The 15,522-nt window shown below is 41.7% G+C and overlaps 2 protein-coding genes across 5 annotated transcripts; one reads left to right on the top strand and one right to left on the bottom strand.

Moving 5' to 3' along the window:
• Nucleotides 1–323: 323 nt before the first annotated feature.
• On the bottom strand, nt 324–8,762 carry flcn (folliculin). Of its 2 annotated transcripts, XM_086311574.1 has the most exons (12): nt 8,394–8,754; nt 8,036–8,239; nt 7,773–7,919; nt 7,455–7,676; nt 7,209–7,375; nt 7,032–7,123; nt 4,088–4,251; nt 3,774–3,887; nt 3,234–3,357; nt 2,995–3,120; nt 1,375–1,477; nt 324–962 (listed from the first exon to the last, which is right to left on the bottom strand). In XM_086311574.1, the coding sequence occupies exons 2-12, from the start codon at nt 8,237–8,239 to the stop codon at nt 755–757; spliced, it is 1,671 nt and encodes a 556-aa protein (XP_086167700.1). In that variant the 5' UTR covers nt 8,394–8,754; the 3' UTR covers nt 324–754. The 2 variants fall into 2 exon arrangements, with proteins under 2 accessions (XP_086167700.1, XP_086167699.1); XM_086311573.1 differs by having other exon boundaries at nt 7,455–7,919; nt 8,394–8,762.
• On the top strand, nt 8,761–15,424 carry leng9 (leukocyte receptor cluster (LRC) member 9). Of its 3 annotated transcripts, none has more exons than XM_086311583.1 (8): nt 8,761–8,948; nt 9,171–9,293; nt 11,489–11,582; nt 11,933–12,060; nt 12,171–12,500; nt 12,590–12,770; nt 13,546–13,669; nt 13,750–15,424. In XM_086311583.1, the coding sequence occupies exons 2-8, from the start codon at nt 9,179–9,181 to the stop codon at nt 14,410–14,412; spliced, it is 1,635 nt and encodes a 544-aa protein (XP_086167709.1). In that variant the 5' UTR covers nt 8,761–8,948; nt 9,171–9,178; the 3' UTR covers nt 14,413–15,424. The 3 variants fall into 3 exon arrangements, with proteins under 3 accessions (XP_086167709.1, XP_086167708.1, XP_086167707.1); XM_086311582.1 differs by having other exon boundaries at nt 8,765–8,948; nt 12,174–12,500; nt 12,587–12,770; XM_086311581.1 differs by having other exon boundaries at nt 8,767–8,948; nt 12,587–12,770.
• Nucleotides 15,425–15,522: the final 98 nt, after the last annotated feature.

Below are 15,522 nucleotides of genomic sequence, written 5' to 3'. Positions count from 1 at the left end.
AACAGGCTCATATAACTGGCATGGAAAAAACAAAAGCAGATCAGAGTGACTGGTTCATTAAAAACCCCAAATCCTGCCGATGTGGTCATCTGTCCCGGGTCCTTGTTAGGCAACACTTTTTGTATGTTTCAGGACTTGGGGGAAAATTTTTTCTTTAAAAGTGCTGTCTTACACCACTTAAAGCTTGCTCGCAGGAAGACCTTCAAACGAGTGGGAGGTGATGGAGAAACAAAAGGTCTCCACCTCCGCTTCACTTTCCCTCCCATTTTCTTTCTATTCACCACAAGGTGGAGCCAACCATGGGTCGAGAAAGGATGTCAGGCTCAAAGTTTACATTGGTTTTATTTTATTTTAAAACACCAGCAGGAGTAAACAAAGTGCAAAGTCTTTTTTTGTAATAAGCTAAGCTTTACATATCTGTATAAAAAGGTCTCCTATAAGAGTTCCCTTTGACAAATAAAAGCCCTCATGCATTATCCAAACTGATTCTACTTGTTTAGTGAGCAAGATAATCATCATCGTTAGATACACAACAGTTACTGAAAACAACCATAATTGACGAGCGAAACCCTTTGTGTCATCCGTTCACAGTCCTGTCATTAAATGACAAGAATGTGGGTAAGAAAACCCCCCAAAACTAAACAAATTAATAAAAGAAAACAAAACAAAACAAGGGGAACGTCAAAGAAATGGCATTCCCCCTCATTTCAGCTCCCCTTTCTTTATCCTAATCTCCTCCTCCTCCTCTTCTTTGTCACTGGCTGGGGCTCCTCTCCCCTCCTCGGACAGCTGTCATTAAATGGCTCTTGTATGTTTTGCTAAGTCCAGTCATCCAGTACTTGAGCAGCCTGACGTTGTCCTCTTCCCCGGGCCCCGTAGCACCGAGGAGTGCCAGAACCTTCTGCGTGTCCTCTCTTCCTCGACCGTCCACTTTGGAGAACTTGAACAGCACTTTGACTTTACTGAAAAAACAAATAGATCACACTTAAGACTAATTATGCCTTCCTGAAGAAGACAGAATTCGGAAACACCAAGTTTCCGGTGGGAATCTTTGTGTGGAACGCCCTCTCAATAAGACTTCCCACTTGGAAATATCCTAAGTTAGCAATCCAAGATGGCAGTACTGAATGTAAACAACAGTAAAATTATAAACTTTTAATCTGTACTGCAAGTGTTGTGTGTTTTTGACTCATTAAATAGTGAGCAGTGATCGAGCTCTATCCATTAATGTGTTTTTCCCTGTTTCTCCCTGAATGGCTCTACCTTAATGAGAACCTAAACAAATTCTGTTTTTGCTGGCTTTTTGTAAAATGCGCTGTTCCGACATCCGAGTTCTGAAGTATCTGGAACGTGGCATAAAGGAGCTTTACTCACTTCATCCACTCCTCCTTCAAACACAGCAGGCAGTGAGACACAACATCCACCGACAGGTTCTCATTGCACAGAGCGACCTCCAGCTTGTTCAGTAATGCTGGACCTGGAGAAAGAGGACAAAGATTTAGTCAGTGGAAGAACCATGTGGGAAAGTTGAGGAAAAAAAAAAAAAAAAAGAGTCAAGCAAAAAAAATTAAAAACTCTTAGTAGGTGATTGGTTGAACTATTTGTGTATAACCGTCTGCTGTGAGAAAACGTCAACAAATCAGACTGACGAACCACAGGATGCAGAGAGCGCGAAAAGGAAAAACAGGCCGTGGTCTGAGTAGCTTTATGAGCTTGCAAGCAGTCGCTGCAACCAGCTACGCAGAAAATGTTTTGCTGTTTACTCGAACGGTTACTCATTCTCATGTTTTAGGTTTCTGTAGCTTTGAAGTTTATAATTTGGATTTAGTTTTTGACCCTTTCTCAGGTATGCTGGTATGTTTGTTGCTTTTGTGTATTCTGCTGTGTGTGTGTGTGTTCCTATATAGTCAGAACCCTTTAAAGGAGGGGTGTCAAACTCGTTTCACAATGCAGGCGACATACAGCCTACTTTGATCTTAAACTCCCCTCTCTGTCAGCGCGAAGAAGTTTAACTTCACGTTTAATCCTGGTATATGTTGGTATAAGTTTTATGACATGATCAAGTAATGGGGCCCTATTTTTGTAAAGGAATCGAGTGTTAAGAAAAAAAGGCTAGAAATTTCTATAATAGATAGTGATTAATGGGAACTTTTTTCATTTACGTTTTACTGAATTAATAGGAATTTATTAGTAGGAATTGCTGTAAAAAACTATGTTCGGTGCACCTGTAAAACCTAAAACACACCTGTAGCCGTGACCTTCTGACTCTAAGTTCATCACAGAGCTCTGATTTGCCCAGAACCAGTTTGGTTTGTCTGCTGGCACAAAGTCTGAAGACGTGTGAGATGGATTCTCTGATATATATTCTGTGGGAAACAGCTAGTTTCTGTTTTCGATGCAAATTCTTTATTTTTTTTTAATGGATTCCTTAATGCTCTTGCTGTGCTTGAGCATTTTTCTACTTTCACTTTAACAGCTGCTCTGACTTAAACAAGGGTTAATGAATCAGGAGGGGAAAAAAATCTGTCCTTTTCACTGATACAGAGTCAGATGATGATAAATGTAAATTTGTAATCTCTATAAATAGATTCTACATATAAAGACGTCTATTTGTAATCTGCTTTTAGTCCATGTGGTATCGATCAATTAGGCTAGAGCAGGCTGGGGTTACATGGCTGTAAGCTTTCTGTGTGAAGAGCAAAGGAAGGATGGCATTTGTCAAGATGGAAACCTGAAAACATCGGCTGCCGTAGAAAATGAAGCTTTTTATTATCGGTCTTTTAATTTACCTGACTTTTTGTAAAGAATGAGCAAAAAGCACAGAAAGAAAGCAACGAACAGAAAAACGCCGACTACACAGGAAGCCGTGAAAAAAACCTTTGGCCTCAGAGGATTAATCAGCAGACAAGCCGATGGGTTCCCAGACTGTAAATTGTGTAACGCTAACAGAGGCAACAAACATGCAGCAAATTAAATCAAGACTGATGTACTCACCCCTGTCTATAGGTTGCGTGTTGGCACTGGTGATGGTGAACTGATAAAGCGAGCTGATGTCGTCTTCTCTTACAGCTGGGATGTGACAGCTTCTCTCTGAGGTGACGTCCACGAGCACTGTAAACTCTGAAGAGCAAATCGAAGCAAAATTATTACAGTTTAATCTGCAAATACACATCTACAGTTTTTGACAGAGAATCTCACACAGCGATCTACAAATCTCAAAGAGCTTCTTGCACCTGAGGAGCTGACGTGAGCTGGAATAGGCACATCGGGGCAGAGACCCAGAAAGTTGCACTTGTAGGCCTCCTCGTACTGAGAGCTGTATGGCACGGAGCGCACACAGCCTACCGGGAGCAAAGACTAATGGGAAAATAGAGAAGTGAGTTAATGGCCGTGATGATACACTGTTTGATCTGGCTAACATTCACACAGCCTCGCTGTCTCTGCTTACTCATTAATGCTATAAGTGATGCTTTTCTGACAACTACTAAAGAACTGTGGTAAAGTAACACAAACATTACAGTATGAACTTGTCTTAAAATTATATACTGATAACATTAAAAATTTATCTTTCAAGTATTCAAATGGAAAATAACCACAAAGAAAACCCCAGGAGAGCATGTAGTCGCAAAAGAAAAGGTCAAAACTGTGCAATAACAACAGCATTACACCCTCACACAAATAGTAGGTGCGCTCCCCTGCCCCAAAAGTTCATGTTTACCCATATTATAATACAACGCTCTATCTACAAAGGCCACACCACTGGAGCAGAGTACCTTTAGCACTGTAAAAGCTGACTGGATGAGAACTGGATCTGCACCTCTCCATATGACCTGATTTCCCATGAGCACGTGCCAGGCTAGCTGTCGAAAGTCAGGAGCCCCGAGGACCTGCCGAACGAACCACAATGTTTACCAAGCAACAGCTCACAGACATAGTGTAGGAGCTATTTTTTTAACCAATATGCATCACTTTACCATATAAATGATTGTAAAAACACGTATTTTTCTTTATTCAATCTCAGTTTTCTATCGCTGTTCATGATTAAGTTGGGTATACATTAGCAAACTACAAATGTGCTTAAGTTCACCTGTCTCAAATGCCTCAGTGACCTAAATTTTGGACCAGGTAATTCATCCAGTTTTGTATCATCGCTCAGGAAGTTGTGGGCCAGCTCGGTCTCTGACAGGTGTCTCTGCGTCTTTGAAGCACCTCCTTCTGCTCCCTCCCAGCAGCTCATTTCCTCCTCTTGCTCTTTAAAACACATGACATTAAAAAACAGAAAAAGCAAATGCTTTCAAGCAAAGGTTCATTACAAATGTGGGGAATTTCCGTAGGAAACTGTGATAAACGGCGGTTCATACACCACACGAGTCATACCTACACAACTATCATCATAGTGCACACATGAGGATAGCTACCCACTGTTTCCAAAACAAAAAAAACAGACTCTGTTAGTAACACCTATGACCTGCACTGCATAGCGACCACATTACTAAGTACAGTGTTTCAACTACTTGGTAACACAAATATCCGGCCAACTCACATGATAGCAACCCTGTTCATTTATTCATGTAGTCATGGTCAACATGACCTGCTGACGTTTAAAGTGATCATCATAATGGGGAAGAAAGGTGATTTATGAGACTTTCAATGTTGCATGGTGGGCTGTGGCCTGATCTTAGCAGTTCAGAAACTGCTGATGTTCCCACACAACCACACAGAGTTTACAGAGAATGGAAAAAAAAGAAGAAAATACCCAGTAAAGAAAAAAGAAAAAAAAAAGAGAAAAGAAAATATACAGTAAGGAGCAGTTCTCTAGGTGAAAATGCCTTGTTGACATCAGAGGAGAATCACCAAAACTGGACAACTTCCAATTGGAAACTTGGAAAAATACTGCCTAGTGATGAGTCTCACTTTCCGCTGCAATATTCAGATAGTAGGGTCAGAATAAATAACATGAATCCATCCTGTCTTTCATCAACAGTTCAGGCAGCTGCTTGTGGTTTGGCCCACATTTTTTGGATTCTTAGTACCAATAAAGAACCATTTAATTGCCACAGCTAAGATCGGTATTGTTTACTTATTGTTATAAATGCATTGTCATAAATCTGAAGATACTGTGTGATGTTGTCATGTCATTATGAACCAAAATCTCTGAGGAATGATTCCAGCACCTTGATGAATCTTTGTCACAAATAATTAAAGCACTTCTAAAGGTAAAACAGGACTCAACCATCTCCTAGCAAAGTCTATGTAATGAGTGTCCATTTGGTGTATAAATGAACAGATTCTTGGTCAAATGACCCAGAATAGGATTTAAAATTACAGAGCTAATACTGTCAGAGAAAGTTTCACTGTAAATGTTGGGTTTCTTTTTTTGTACATGATATTACTGAATACTGACTGGAATTGTGTAAACTCTCTGGAAAGTTGGGATGCTTTAGTGAATCACTGTTTTTCTGGCGTCTCTCCACAGACTTGTCTGGTGATTCACACTTTCACCAGAGCTTTCTCAGTCAGATGATAACAACCATAAGCATGTTGTTCAAACTAAGGACATGCTGTCATGAGTTTAGGTTAATTTAGGAACAAAATGAACCTTACCACATCTAAAAGAAGTGGTTTTTAAACTTTTTCACACACGTTCCACTTCAGAAGCTGAGTCAAGGTGACACTGCACATTTTTTTAAACCAATCATCAACAAGAAAAAAAGATGCACGTTGAATTTTGTTTAAAAGCTTCAGCAATTTACATCAGAAATCTCCTTTTCGCCTATTTTCCTTTTAAATGCATTTTTTTCAACTTCATATTTTTCAACTGGTTTTCTGAGCCCCACCTGTGGGACCTCAGAGAACCACAAGAATTTGCTGGTTAGATTATCCTTCTGCACTGGAACACAGTTCATGTTCCAGGGTAGAATAATTGCACAGCCAACATCTTTAATGACTTTAAAAAATAAGAATTGGGTGCACCAGTTTGGCTATAACTGGTGCACCCAATTCTTATTTGGCTATTCACTGTTGCGCTGAAGGTTCTACAAAGTCTTTACTTGCCAAGCCCTATTAATTTTCTCTCGTTGCCAGCATAAAGAGATTTGTTTGACAGCACTCATTGGATGAACCACTACTCAGAACAATGGGAAAGTCAAAGGAACTCAGGGAAGATCTAAGAAGAAGAACTGCAGATTTACACAAGCTGGGACGGTCTCTTGGATCCATTCTAACCAACAGATCAGAAAATACACAGATTCGAAGGTTATCAGTTAAAACCATTGTACGCAAGTACAAATTATTCAGATATGTCACCACTTTACCAGGTTCTGTAAGAAGACCCATACTGTCACCGTCAGTTGATACTGGAAGACTTGAGCCAGGAAGCACCAAGGCTCAAGTCTGCCTTGAAATGTCAAGCATTGTGCTGTAAGACCTTTTGACTGACAGTCAAATAATAAGTTGTACAAAGTGGATAGGATAATGAAGAAGGATGACTAACTCCACACAGTTGGTATTCCCACAGGATAAACACATCAAACCTGGTTTTGGAAGGGATAAAGCAGGCTAACACTAAGCATCTGAAATGACCTTCCCAAAGCCCTGACCTCACTCAGAAAATCTGTGGACTATGCTTATAAGCTGAGCTGATTCAACAAACCAACAAATCTAAATGAACTCTGCCAAGAAGATGGGTCAACTACCCAGCCCCCAAAATATGCCAGATACTTATTGAGCAATTAAGGTGCAACTTCCTAAGGAACATTAAACCAAATTTTAGAGGGAGTGTATGTATACTTTTGACACTGTGTGGATTCGAGAAAATCCCAAATAAATTCAATCTTGTACATTCAGTTCTTGCTTTTTAAAGTCATTAAAGATGTCATTCCACTGTGGAAAAAATAACAGTTCAAACGAATCATTTAAAGCCCAAAATTACTATGAGATTCATGTTCATGATGAGTGTATGCAAACTTCTGATCACAACTGTATATGCATAAATAAATATCACGCCTCTTAATCGAGGTCAATGCATCTACCCGTTTGTCTCTCTATGAGCACCAGAGTGTCCTCGGTGGGGGCTCCTTCCAGGAGCTTCTCCGTCAGACGGCTACCACAAGCTTTAAGTAACCTGGAAGTGAGGTGAGACCACTCATTAGCCGGGTGAGAGACTGACTGGAAAAAGAAGAACAGTTTCTTTGAACCTAATGACTCACCAGCTAAAGGAGGAGTGCAGGCTGGCCCAGAGGTTAGGATGCTGGGTGAGCGAAGTCAGCGATCGGGCTGCATTGCCGCTCCTTTGGTGTGGAAAAACTGCAGGTGAAAATGCACTGTTCATCCTCACAGCTCGCTGGGGACAAACTCCCTGTTCATTGTCAAACACCTAATGGAAAGGACAGTCCAAAGACATCAGAAGCACTAATAAGTCTGCTGAGTTTATTATGTTTATATACGTGCTCTACCTTTAGAGCTGTGCTCTGCAGACTCTGTATAGTAAGCTTCAGGTGACGCAGCAGGAAAGGCCAGGAGTTTATAAGGTAGATTCTGTCCATGGCTACCATAACAATACTGTACCAACGCTGGAAGCCTCTAGCGAGACTGTCTTTGATAAAGAAGGTGTGTGAGAACACAAATCCATGTTGCTCGTCTCCAAAAAAAATGGGCCCTTCACGTCCGGGACACACCTGACACCAAAACAAACAGAAAACATAACGAAGTATATCAGTAATCAGCCGATTAAAGCCCACAGACAACACCCACATAAACATGTCACTAATTACCTCACAGCTGAGACTGCGTACGCAAGCCTGTCGGACCACGCTGAAAAGCTGGGGCTGTCTGGGGTGCTGGTGACTAAGGAAGCGGATGCCTGTTTCATCATCAATGCTAACAAAGCCCGGGTGAGATGCAGGCAAGGATCGGCAACCCTACGAGACAAAGAAAAAAGGAAATCAGTACTTTAAGGCTGAAAATTAATGAAGGAACAAATAAAGCGAGGGATCCAAGCATCTGATAAAGTCACAGTCAGGCCCCTTCTACTCACCTCACACATTTCTTTCTGTGTGGCTGAGCTGTTGGCCTTCATGGTTAGACCTTCACCATCACGGTCACCATCTCGGTCCCCTGGCATTTGGGCACCTACCTGGGATGAAGGGGATGGGGAAGGCGGGTGTAGTGCCTCAGTGCAGAACAGGGTTCGAGGGCCATGGAGCTCACAGAAGTGACAGAGAGCCACCAGAGCATTCATCTGAAAGAACAAGACAAGTTTTCATATGTTTACTGTGCTAAAGATGTCTGATTTAGATCAGGACACCTACATCTAGTTCTGGTTAATCACTGACGTTACCAGATTACACTGGGGTTAAAATACGGGTACAAGTGGCAGTATGAGACGGTCTTACCTTCAGTGCAGAACCACGTTCAACAAATGACTGGTGACACTTCACAAAGAGGTATTCATTGGACGTAGTGTTCAAAAAGCCGTGCCGTTAAAAAAATAACAGCGCCGTGAAACAAAATCAAATCTTCATCGAGCCTGTATTTTAAAAAGCCATCGTTCCTAACATTTTAATTGAGGCTTTCTACACTTTTTTGTCCTTTGTGTAGCTGTCAGCAGGCAACAAAAACAGACCTCGTCACATGATGCAGAGTCACGCGCTCCGGCACAAGTGACGCGTGGCTGCCAACTGCTGCTCATTTTCTCAGTTTTATCCGTCGAATCAAAAACATCTTTAATGCTTTACCAGTGACGCGAAAGCACGCGAACATATTTAAGAGTTTTTCGACTTTTCTGTGTTCCAATATCAGGCTTTATGTACGACAAACGAGCCATTCCTCGGCAAACGAAAAAGTGGAACTACATTACCCATAACCCAATCTGGTATAACAAACATGGGGTTAAAGGGCAATAAAAAAAAAGTCGGAACTGTTTTCATTGAAGGTTTGTGTACTACAAGGTATGTTCCGGTTGATTTATAAGCGTATATATGGTTTGATTATGCTATCTTAGCAGACTAGCTGGTTTATTAGCTTTTCTTTTAACACTGTACAACGTTAATCCGTCACTTCCGCATTAAAACATGAAATTTTTATAGGTGTGTCACTCTTAAGTAGTCAACAAAGAGATAACTTGCACACAGTGAGTGACACGGCAGATTTTTCTGACTTTTAAATCTCAGATCTTAGGATGGCTTCAGGTGGATCAGGAGTTCCCCCCACCGACCCGACTGACACACCGAGTCCACAGGCAGGGGTCCCCGCTGACTCTCAGAGTGGCAAAGACACCCCAAAAGCCAAAGGAGGTAAATCAGTTTCGCACATTTACTATATGTAATCTAAAGTGAGTCTGTGAAAGCTTCTAAGGTGGTTTGAAACACATCTTGTTATTAGACATGTACAGTAAAACCCTGCTGGTTGACTCATATGATTACACCAGCTTATTATTTTCCTAGTAATCCACTTATAAATCATATTGTTCAGCCTGTGGTGTGAGTTCTGGCCAGGTCTTAGTTTTGTAATCGCGTGGCCGGATCCTCTTATCATCAGAAGGGGGGCTGAAGGATGGAGTCCAGTACTGTATTGAACTGTTTCCTACATTTTTCACGTCCTGCTGGGCCACTCTGCTTAGCTGGAAATGTTTCAGGATTGACTGACTCTGATCTGCCCGCTTCTGCTCCCACTCGGAACTCAGCGGACTAATCTGTGGATTAACTTTATTTATACTAAAGAATTTCAAAGTTGTAATGTTTAATTTTATGCTTAGACATTTACTTATAGGCATTCAATTTAAGAGAGTTGAAAACTCTCCCAAAACTTGTGGCTGATCCAGACAACCATCTCCCTTTCTAATAAATAACTCAGAGCTAATAAGTAAAGTATTTGTGTCATGAGTCACGTCCATTTCTCCTGTCTCTAAATAGTATTGCAGGATGCGTGTTATTTGGGTGTAAAGGCAACTTCGTCATGTACAGCATACTTGGCTGACATTTGAGTCCTCTGAGTTGAGTCACTGCCACCTGTCATATGATAATACTCAGTGGAAGTGGACTGGAGATGGACTGTACACATCATTTTCTCCATGCCTCTTTCTCACTCATTTATTTATGACACAGCATGGTAACGGGAATGATAAGAGGGTTTTCTAATAAATGGACAGACGATAAGGAATCCTTTTTCCAGATGTCTGTGTGAGTGACACAGATTGATGCGGAAGCTCATATAAGGCATCAGCCAAAATGTAAACACACGCAGAAGCAAACGGTGAAAATCTACATGAACAAAAATCAGAAAGAAAAGTACTGCACAGCTCTCATGGCTGATCTGACAGGTGCTCATCGGTGGTAGCAGTAGAAAAAACAAAATCCAAGAGAACTTGCTCAGTATTATGTGGTGCAAGGATAATCATATACAGTAAAAGCCCTGTGGTACTTCATCAGGATCTCAGATTTCTTTCTTCCATTTTACTTTAAGAATGAACTTAAAACTTGTAATTTTACCAGAGGCCAAAGTGGCTCATTTGTTTTCTATGGTTACAATTACACCACATAATTTTACAAATTTTTCATGGATTTTGTTCTAAGTAGAAACATACTACATCTTCTGAAAGTATGGTATAAGTAGCACATGTGTGATCTGATATTGTTCATTTATCAATCATATCGCTTTGCTGAACACTTTAACTTAACAGCGACTACAGTCTAATAGATGAAGATAGTTTCACTGATAGTGAAAACTACTATAAACTAACAGGGTGTAAATTTCCTCTGTTTTACAGCTGGGATCAATGTGAAGAAATACAATCTTAGAACTCGCAGTTTTTGGAAGTTGGACTTTTTGTAGGATTCAGCGTAGCCCATGACCCAGTCACACAGGGTCAGCAAGGAAGTACATTTGGGTAGTGATGTTGTTTCTTATGAAACTCACTTGTTTTAACTTTAAAATACCATCACCTCTGTGGCAAATTTGGCAGAATTCTTGTGAACTTGCAGACTGACACCAGCCACACTGTCTTTTTTTAGAGATCTAAAGAGGGGCACAGCATTTTTTACAGCTACAATTTAAAAAAAAAAAAAAAAAGATTCATAACATAAATCTAAGTCAGTTATGCTAATAAATTATGCAGCAATCTTAGCAGAAGATTACAAGTTTCTCACATTGACTTTTTTGGCCTGTGAAAATGAACAAGGGGCCTGGGTAAAAGTCAGCTCTACGGTTCTAGTGGTCCAATGGCGAAAAACATTATTTTGAGTACTGCCTTATTGTAGCAAAGATGGGTACCTAAAATTACGAGTGACCATAAAAGATGTAACATGCCTTGGGACTGCTTTAAACAAAACCTGTTGATCTCTGCTGCCATTACATTGTTTTTTTCTGACATAGTTTGAATGCAGAAGAAAGGATGAAATGCTGCATGACTTCTGTTCAGTGTTATTAAACGTTGGCTCTTTTTATTTTTAACCTTTTGTTCTGTCTCTCCCTCTGGTGCCCTGTCTTTCAGAGTCAGCAGAATGTTGCAAGGATGGAGCCAAAGTGTGCCAGTTTTTCCGGATAGGAAAATGTCATTTTGGCCTCAGATGCCGTTTAGCTCACAGGTTTGCTCTCCTTACTTTATTCAGAAAAGTCATCAGAAGCATAAATGAGGATTTATAGTTTTTTCCAGATCATTTCTTGGCATCTTGTGGATTTATTTTCAAAATTAACACAAAAGACTTTGGAAATTATTGTAGAATAGCTGCTGTTTATCTTCAGATCACAGATGTTAGAAGCTTGGTTTGGAGACAGAGAGACATGGATGTAAATATCTTTGGAATGACCTTTTGTCTGCATTTTTTTTTTTTATCTGCAGGACAGTTGGCTAGATATGATGAATACTCTCACTGATGAAATTTCTGTCTCAATCTCCTTGTCTCTGCATTTTTTCCACTGCCGCTCTCTTTCTTAGTGACCCATTACAGGATGATTCAGGGGCTCTGTGTCCTGGTGTGGATGAAAAACAGGAAGAAGAAAAACACAAGAACAAGAAGGGCAGTGTGAATAAAGTGCCAAAGCCAAAACACAACGAGAGAAGAGGTGACTCCGCATTTATTTAACTTTCTGTGAGATCATACTTCCATGAGACCAATTACGCTTTATACTCTTGGAACTTGTCCGTTCACTTTTTTTTAACTGTTTCTCTTCAGCAGAGGTGAACAAAAAGCCTCGTATGCGCACAGCAGATGAAGTGATCTCCCGGATCCTGTGGGACCCATCGGTGGATGCATCAGAATTTGTAGTGGGCTATGTGGATCGATTCCTCGGCGTGCTGGAGCGCCCCTTCTGTGACTTCAACTGGGAGACCAACCCATGTGACTGTGATTACACTGTTGAGCTGGCCCTGCCCAGACACAGGATCCAGTACTTCACTTACAGAGGGCACCGTGTCTGGGACCGCCACACCAGGACTGACCGAGTTTTCGGTTCCACAGGTCAATCTCTGGCTCCCCCCTTTGGAGGGGAAGAGGAAGTAAGAGGTAGGAGAAGCAGCTTTGGTGCTGCCAGACCTTACATGTGACCACATGCATTCTGCAAGATGACTGAATGTTACGTTTTGTTTTAGAAGAAAATACAGCAGCGCTTGAAACAACTAACGAGCAGCCACCTGCAGAGGAAGAGAAGCCGAATGAGACAAATATTCACACCCCTGAGTCTGCACCACCACCACCACCAGAGTGTACAGGAAACACTTCTCAGGAACAACAGGAGTCACGAGGACCATGTGTTGTGGAGGAGGCTGCAGATAGGTCTGGTGTTCGTGTTGCTCGTTTAAATATAACTCAGAACAGATCTTAAGTAAAAGAACCCCCACCCCCCCCCCCCCCACCCCCCCCAAAATCATTGTTAGCATCTACACATTGTTTTCCCAAATCACTTTGTGCTAAATGTTAAAACACTTAAAATGAGAAAGATGCTTGAGGATCTTCAGCATCAGTGATTTGAGGCAGAATATAAGGGTGGGGGTATATTATAGTAAGAAATTTAAATCAGACCGTTTCTGATTGGAGCATTCAAATGGCATGTTACTATCTAGAGGTCTGAGGACCTCCACCCACATCTCTTTCACTCACACCTCTGCATCAGGAAGACGAGAATAAGAGAAAAGCTGTGTGTGTGTGTATGTGTTAGTCCCCATAGGGAAATAGTTCCTCTGCATTTAACCCATTTACCCAGTGAAGCAGTGGGCAGCCACCAATGCAGCGCCCGGGGAGCAGTGTGTAGGGACGGTACCTTGCTCAGGGGTACCTCAGGGTAGCCGTTCAGTGGAGTCGAACCCCCGACCTTCCGATCATGGGGCCACCACTCTACCTACTGAGCTATCCCTGCTGAGAAATGCACTCCAGTTATAGCTTGCCTTCCTCAAATAACAACCTCATTCAGGCTTTTGTGACACATGTTAGGTATGTAACAAGCTGTAAGAGAATGAAAAGAACTTGCAATTAGAAGTTAGAGAATGGATTTTTCAAAATGTGTGTTTACAGCTGGCTCTTTATTGATTTTGCTCACCTGCTTTGATTCCAGACATCAGGTTTCAGCAGATCAGAGTTCCTCAACCGAAGAGGAGGCACCGGGTGTAAAAGAGGAGGGTGAGGGGGAGATTCTGCCAGAATGGGAGGAAAGCTGGGAAGGCCATGAAGACTGTATAGTGAGTACAGCACATCTCACCGTGAAATCTTGCTTTTACACTGTATGTTATGTTATTTGAATGTTCCCTTTCTACTACAGAGTTATCCTGCAGCCCAACAAGTTAGCAAGAATCCATCTGTACCTCTGGAGCAGAGAGAAGAGAAGCGTGGTGGTCGCCCCCCTAAGAAGAGACCCACACACTTCATCACCTTCCGGGCCAACACTCCTGCCATCCTCTCCTGTTTCCAGCAGTTGCAGAAGGAGCTCACCTCCCTCATACCTTCCTCTGCTCCTCACTGGCAAACCGCCTCCAGCCTTCACGTCACCCTGTGCCTCCTGGTGCTGCACAGCCCCGCTGAGGTGGCGGCTGCTGGGGAGATCCTCCAACGGTTTGCACAACTGGACCGAAACCCGCCGGTAGCTGTGACCTTTCCTGTGAAGCTGAAACATTTCAATGGGAAGGTGCTGTACGTGAGTCCTCAGCCTCAGCTCCACCTACAGCAGCTCAACAGCGGTCTGCAGGAGGCCTACAGGAAAGAGGGTTTTCTTCACAGGGACTCCTACAACCCACGCTACCACCTCAGCCTGGCCAGGGTACTGGACAGGGAGGCCGAGAGGATATTTGAAGGTGTGGGGGACCTGAGGGTGGGGAAGGGCTTAAACTTTGGGCGTCTGCCAGTTAACACCTTACACCTTTGTGCCATGGGCGGCTCTAAAGTAGACGGTTTTTATGAGAGGGTGTGCACGGTAACACTTCGATGATAAAGAAGTCTGATTTGCAGACATTACTGGGTGCAATAAGCCACGCCTTTAAGGTGTCGCGGATAAATACAACAAAATAAAACTAGTACCGGTACCGAAAAAAAGAAGATTTATTCATAACACACGTGAAAAGACCCAGGAAAACCGAGTTAACGATAAAAACGATAACAAAATAACGCTGAAAACCGATTAAAAACCCTCAAAACCATACATTTCATACCTGAGCCTCAACTCTCGCGGCCCGGTACCAAACGACTCACGGACCGGTACCGGTCCGAGGCCCGGGGGTTGGGGACCGCTGTGTTAAGGTACTAAATCTCATGTTTCATATTTCTAGATGAGATATAGAGGAAAGAAAAGGGCGGGGATGGGCTGTAAACATCACTAAAGCTTAAAACAACATCCTGGCTACAATACAACATATAAATAATTAATCCACAATTTAAAAAAAAAACTGCTTAAGGTGCTGAAGTTTTTAGAGCAGCAGTCCATTTTAAAAATGTTAGCTCCGGTTCTTTTAGCCATGGATCTTTACTGCACAGTTTTCATGTTATAGTGTCCTCAGTGTCATCAGCCTGCTTAAATTCTGGTTCACTGGTGAATTCAGTGGTTGTGATGTTTTATTTGTTACAGCTAATCATATTTGGGGAAAATCCAGAAACGAATCCATAATTGTTTAATAATCAATAAGCCAAATAATGTTTTGCTTGGAGAGCCTTTTTTATGTAGAGACAGTAAAAACCATGAAGAACTGTTTGTGCAAACATGAGCTGGAGCTCAATAATATTTATGTCTAATTGACTCGGGACCATGAGTTTGATAATATCAATATTGTTTTTATTTCTATGAAGAACTTTAAGAATGTTTTAATTGGTCATCTGTGTTTCTTGGTGCAGAAATGCTTGTTATACTTTATATCTGATGGGCCTAATGATTGGGGTTAACTTTGACCTGTAAGCATGCTTAATTTACACTGTTTTACTACTGCACAGACAATAAATTTGAAGCTGATTATGGACACATAAAGTGTTCTTTTTATAGGCCTGAATAATTGCTGTTCATAATTCAGGGACTTGTACAATGGGTTTTATATGAATGTTGCATGGACTG

The sequence above is a fragment of the Aulonocara sp. 'chitande type north' Nkhata Bay genome, linkage group LG11, assembly GCF_057382095.1.
Source record: "Aulonocara sp. 'chitande type north' Nkhata Bay isolate Kocher_YH1m ecotype deep benthic linkage group LG11, A_spYH_male_GT1.1, whole genome shotgun sequence".
NCBI classification, from domain to species: Eukaryota; Metazoa; Chordata; class Actinopteri; order Cichliformes; family Cichlidae; genus Aulonocara; species Aulonocara sp. 'chitande type north' Nkhata Bay.
Note: the sequence above shows the minus strand (reverse complement) of the source record. Positions and strands in the feature narration are given on the sequence as shown.